Source organism: Merops nubicus, unplaced genomic scaffold (assembly GCF_000691845.1).
Source record: "Merops nubicus isolate BGI_N331 unplaced genomic scaffold, ASM69184v1 scaffold7259, whole genome shotgun sequence".
NCBI lineage: Eukaryota > Metazoa > Chordata > Aves > Coraciiformes > Meropidae > Merops > Merops nubicus.
In genome coordinates this window covers 239-6692 of record NW_008630089.1, presented here as the reverse complement: position 1 = coordinate 6692, position 6454 = coordinate 239, and the positions used below count along the sequence as shown (strand labels likewise).

The 6454-nt window shown below is 42.7% G+C and overlaps 1 protein-coding gene across 1 annotated transcript; it reads right to left on the bottom strand.

Moving 5' to 3' along the window:
- Positions 1-590: 590 nt before the first annotated feature.
- Positions 591-5669, bottom strand: PDCL3 (phosducin-like 3; the record flags this gene model as incomplete). Its single annotated transcript, XM_008947152.1, has 5 exons — positions 591-1003; positions 2927-3135; positions 3975-4118; positions 4769-4859; positions 5540-5669. Coding segments are annotated over 5 exons (717 nt in total), but the record flags the coding sequence as incomplete, so codon positions are not given.
- Between the last annotated feature and the right edge of the window lie 785 nt (positions 5670-6454).

Genomic DNA, 6454 nt, shown 5'->3' with positions numbered 1-6454 from the left:
AAGATGGAAGGCTTTAGTATAAAAAGACATCAGGTCTTCAAACATCATTTTCCCTCCCCTTTGGCAACGGCACTACTGTACTAATGCATCAGACTTCTGGTTTTGTGGAAGAAGTCAGCAGCTTCACACCTGAGAATCAACATCTAGAGTTTTCTTTCCCAATTCAGAGATAAGGTTGTGCAGGAAGCTCAGCCCCTGGGAAAGGCAAAATACTGCTGCTGAATGAAGGGGGCTTCTGGACTCAGCAGGTCCCAGGGGATACTGGCCATCCCCAAGGCTGGGGTCCCAGCTCACAGCCTCGTGCTGGCCTCCCTGCCAGCACACCTCTGCAAAGGACCACGCTCCACCTTCAGTGGCACCTACAACATGGGTCACCTCCTCTAGCTCTCCATGCAGTTCACGTTGTGGAACATCCACACACAATGGGATAAGAGAAGACCCAAGTAAGTGCTGTAACCAGTTGTTTAAGATCAGCTATTTAGATTTGATTTACACAAGTTTGTTAAAAACAGTGAACTTAAGGCCACCTCAAGTGTCAAATTTTAAGGGAGTCAGAAATTTAGTATGAAAACAACAACATGAGACCTCTGTTTCTACCAATGTCTATATTTTAGAACTTTGAGTAAGATTTGCTCAGGCTTCATAATATAAAATGTCTTTCAGGATCTTAAGTGAAGCAGCAATAAGTTGTTGGGTTTTTTTAAAAACAAAATTTTAGTTTCTAGAAGTTTCTAGATAAATGGCTGTCTTGAAATAGTATTCCTCTGGGGCTCAGTGAGATCTTGGTGAGCATCTCCAGTGCTCTAGGTGGGAACACTGGCTGCATGTGTACTCTGTCAATCCTGATGCTTTTGCAGGAGTTAGTCATCCTCTGAGTCACTCTCCCCACGGGCTGGGACACACGCCCTGATTGAGGACATGAGCTGGTCTTGGATCTGTTTCCTGGGGTTCTCCTCCAGGTCTGTCTTGATGGCACCTGACTCAGAAATCTTCCACTCCAATTCTGTGCAGAGCAAAAGAAGAGCCATGAATGCAGGGAGCACACTGGAAAAAGCCCACCCTTGCTTCCCCAGCTGACTTCTCTTATCACCCTGACATCACCACCACCCAAACCAGGGCCCTGCTCTATTCCTCTCCCTCCTCTTCCACCCCCAGGTCTCAGCCCCTGCCCTGTCTCCCATACCCATTCCAGCTGAGCCTTCCCTTCACAGTCACCAGTGCTAGCACAGGATTCAGCCCAGGATGCAGAGCTCAGGGTACTGCCCTGCAGCTCACCAGTGGCAGCCCAGTGCCTCCTAGCTCCCTTTAAAACCAGGGGTGCAAGAGATGTGCCTGATACAGAGCAGCAGCTTTAGAAACAGTGAAAATGAATCCCACATCCTTCTATCCACATAAAGGCAGAAGACAGGTTTGCTCATCTGTCCCCAGTGAAGGAAAACTGCTCATCAACTACAGCTGTTTCCATCACATGCCAAGTTCATCCCAATCAGAAGAGGTAGGGAATAATTTGCTGAGGGGAAAAAAAAACACACTGTAGCAACACCATTTACACATCTGAATTATAGGTATTTTTCAGGGATGTACTCTGTAAATGCAATTCACTCCTTTCCATGCACTGATTATTAGTTCTTTAGCAAGACAGCAAGAGAGACTCCACCATCAGTAGTAGGCCTATCACTACATAGACCCAAAGTGGATTGCTTCCCAGAAGTGGTAGAAAGTCAATACAATACATTCAATTGAAACCTTTCTTCTAGCCCTGCTGGCAAATCTATCATGAAATCTAATTTCCTTCAGACATTACAGAGCAATGAATACACCCTCACACTTACTTTAATCTCCAATGGAAGTCATGGGGGTTTAGGGGAGAAGGAAGGAAGAAGTAAAAGAAAGTGGAGAATTTCAGTGCCCAGCTTTCTGTGGTGCATGAATTAAGCTGGCTCACTCACATCTGGATCACCTCAAAATCAATTATTTATGTGCTAAAGTGTGAGAAGGGTAACCAACTTCTGCTACCACTGCTCATTTCAGTGCATAATTAGGCAGCTGTTGTAGCTAGTTAGCTGTTCTCCAATCAGCCATCTCATTGGTGATCTTTTCCCCTTCTGACAGTTCAAGGCAGGGGAACATTTTCTACAGCACACTCTCAAAATATCCTGTAAACTTCAGGGTTTTACTAAAAGCTACTTTTGCATCCTATCCTAGTATAGGCACTGACACCATTCAGCAGAGACCTTCAAATGCTGCTGAACTGTGGTTCACTTCAGATAAAGATGCCCCTAAAGCCTGACCCTGAAAAAGCCTGAAGGCATCTAGACTCAGAAAGCTGATGAGTATCCCTTTAACTGAAGTAAAATCTACTGGGTTACATCTGAGTTGCATTTGCTTTGCAGGAAGAGCCTTTTCTACTGCTGACCTCTGCCTTTACAGCACTGCTGTAGGATACCATCCCTAAACAGCCACCTCCAAGCTGCAGCTTTCACTGAAGAACCACATTGCTCTGCAAGACCTGCACCACCACCCTCATCTCCTGAAGCATGCCATGCTGATGAGGCTGCATCACCCAGCTTGCTGAGCTGGGCAAGGAGAAACAGGTCAAGTAACTGGGGGCAAGGTCAGCCATTCCAGTACAAGAGCCCCAAAGAATGTGTGTGGGTACTATTTACTCCTTAGTATATTCAGGAAAATTTGTTTCACCCAACACAGGGTGTGAATCCTTGCACACAGGTAGGATAAATATCTTTATGTTGGCCTACTCAACCATTCACTGCTTTTACAAGGTATCTTTACTTGCATGTTGAGCCACAAGGGTAGAAAGAGAAAAAACCCTAATTTCAATTTTTAGTACCTCTTTTCTTCCTAAACCTCACTTCTCTCATTCCCAGTTTTGCTCTTCCTTTGGAAGACCAGAGATGCAGACACTCACCATCCCTTGTCAGGTTCATGCCACCAAACACCAGAGGCCCAATGAACTGAGCTTTGATATCTCCCTCCAGATAGACAAATATTGTAGGCAGGTTCTTATCAGGGTAGTTGGGAATGCAGGTGGTAGAGATAGCTTTGATGAATTTCACATCTCTGAACTTTTTTGCAAGGCCACTCATATGTTGATTTATTAAGGCACAGAGTGGAATTCTGTGGAGAAAAGTGACAGACACACATAAGGGAAAAAAAAAAGATAAATCAGACAATCTGCTCCAGAAGAAAGGTCAGAATTACCAGCTGAAGGAGTAGCATTTATGGAAAGATAAATGTACCAGAAGCAAGTTCTGAATACTATTGTTATCCAGTATTTCAGCAATCAAAGGAAATCAACATCACTGGAGGTCTTAGTGGGTGATGGGTTTTTGCTTTTCAGATATTAGCAATACAACCTTCCCCTCTATCAGAAAAATTGGTTTAGAAAGATAAGATACTCAGAAATCACACTAGCAAGAGCAAAATAGAAAGAAAAGAAGCTCCTGGAAGAAAGTATGCACATGACAATGAACACCTGTGAGGCCACTAGAGCCAATGAAAAAAAATCAAGTATCTGTATCCTTTTCCAGAAAATTCTAATAACTTAGACCTTTCTGACAAGTTTTTTTATCATGCTTACAGGACTGGAAACCTTGCTTAGGCCAGTTTTATGCCTCTACAAACCAGGCTAAACACAGAGCAATCCTTCTAATGCACAGCCCCGCTGCAGTTTAAACAGAATCATTTCCAAAGCTTGGGTATTTCAGTGGCAGCAGCTACTTCTCTGGCAGCTGTATGGTACAAGTCACCCTTCAAGGCCAATTCATGGTAACATTGTTTAAAGCTAAATTCAGCAGTCTTGAGTCAACAGGAACGAGATTACTAATCCAATTTTTTATTTCTTAGAACTCCAGAATCAGTTCCTTGACTTCCATAATTCCACAGCTACACATTTGTCTAGAATAATTTTCTGCTATTGGCAACTAAAAGTTTAAAGGTTAAAAACAAATTCTTACCCTTGTTTGTAGAGATGCAGGACTACCCATACACCTTTTCCAGCTTTTGTAACCTCCTGAACATAATCTTTTCCTGAAATTTCCAAAACTTCCCCAAATTTATTCTTCATTTGAGCCGCTTTCATTTCTGCTAACCTTTGCTGCCTGAAGAGTGAGGATTGGGAAAGAGATCTTGAGTACAGATATATTTTTGACAAAACAACACTTAAAAGAGCTTTGGAACTTAGACTTCAGAGGCACATTACAAACTTGTTCACACCCCAGAGCAACAAATGGAGGCTGACAGTCAAATAGATGTTGTTATATCTACATCACAAGTTAAAACCACCAACCTGCAAGACAACTGTTTCATTAATTTCTTTTTCTTATTTCTGCCCTCAGCAGACATTTCTTCTGTAGATACTATACTACTAAACAGGAAAACCACCATAATATGATAAAGGAGCTAATGGAAAACCAACACTGTAATTATGTAAATCTGCAGCACCTTACTCTCATTCATGCAAAAATGAAGAAATCTTGCAGGTGATTTTTCAGAGCTCCCAGAATTCCCAGCCATGCACTCAGCAGGTGCACATTATCTCTGCAAAATTAGGTTGTAGATAATGGACACAATTTAAACTCAGTTATCCTATTAAAGACACTTAGAAGCTCTGCAAGAGACCAGAAACACAACCCATTTTTTCTATCATCAGGCCTAACAACACCTTTCCTCTCTTCACAGTATCTAACAGCATATGAAAGGAAAAAACCTCCAATTTTCATTAAAGCCAAATACTGCACACTGCTCTGACCTGTACATTTCAATAGCTTTCTCATCTTCCTCATTAAATTCATCTTCATTCTCCTCTAGCTCTTCCAGAGTCATGTCCTCATAAGTTTTCACTAGAATGGAAAAAACAAAAATCAGCAAAAATATCATTCCAGGATTAAAACTCATCAGCTTTCATCAGCCCAATAGATTTCATTTACTTTAGGGAGAGATTAACCATAGGAAATATGGCCTTTTTGAAGTATTATTGTTACTGGATTTTTAGAGACTATTCACTTTAGACATCTAGATGGAAAGACAATGACCTAAAAGGACTCTGAGCTGAAGGCTGCCTAGACCAGCACATGAGTGCCTGCACTAGCTTTCAAGTCTGGGGGCTGCAGCAAAGACATAGCTAACTCACAAAACACACAGGGAGGCCTGAACAATGGAGGAAGGAGGAAGCATACCACAGGTCATGTCATGAGATACTCTTACTTGCACATTCACACGTCAGACTCCCTTCACACTGTTCTTATTTCAGATTTCAAACATACTTCTGTAAAAATACAGAGCTGACAACAAGAACAAAAATTCCTGTGCTGGAAGAATCACGTGTTCAGGAGCTATTTGTGTGATACTGTTAACACCCTATATGAGAAGCAGCTTTGGTGCCTCTTGCAGACTTGGAAAAGGACACATTGCTTTACAGGCATATCAACATTACTGCTGGCCCTTTCTTTGTACAAGTTTCCCACAGGAGCCTTTCCAGGACTTGCCCTGCTGCTGCTGCCCGAGTTGGCTGACTGCTCACCAAGAGACTTCTGAAGTATGGCAAGCTGCTCCTCTTCCTTTGCACGCTCCTGCTCCTCCAGGTTTTCCTTGGGAGGAAGGATGCCTTTCTTGCGCAGGATGTCATTCCACTCCGTGTCTTTAGTTGGGTCCTAGAACAGAACAACAAATTCATGATGCACATTCAAGGTGAACTTTACCACTTCCAGAACTTAACACAGGCACATTTTTCAGGAGGTGCAGAACATAACTGACCTGCTGACTGGATGGTGCCAGAAAGTCACACTGTGTATCCTCCTAAAGCTGAGGATTCTTTGCAGCCCTGGATCGGTACCCAAAGAGTGACCTTATTTCATTCCACCCCACTAACAGCACATACCACAGGTGCCAGCCTTGCAGACCTAGCTCTGGATAGATGGGAGGTCTCGTTGGTGTGTTAATGTCCATCTGACTACACAAGTACTTAGAGAAAAGCAAGTACAGCCTCTCAGACCAGCCCATTGCTGGGGAATCATATCTAAATGTATTCCTACACTGTTCCTGAAAGATAAAAAGATATTTTACTGTGAAAGAGTTGCCACAGTGCTGCAAAACAAGGCCCACTTATTGTTGAGAAGTTCAGTAGAAGTTTTTTTCAAGTGAAACAGCAATTTTATTTCTTTAAATACATGAAAAATCAGTGATAAGCACTCACAAGCTGATTTTGGTTCTTTCCTGTCTTGACCCAAGTTCACTTTGAAAACAGAATACACCACCTACTGCTCTGCTATGGCTTTTATCTATATAGCTCACACTGGGCATGCTGAAGACAGTATCTCTTCTTTAGACCAAGACACAGTCTTTCGGGACTACCGGGGGCAGGGCGGGGGGAAGGAAGGAAAACAACGTAGCATAACAAATAGCACGCTAGATACTGCTTTGGTTGGTTTTTTTTGTT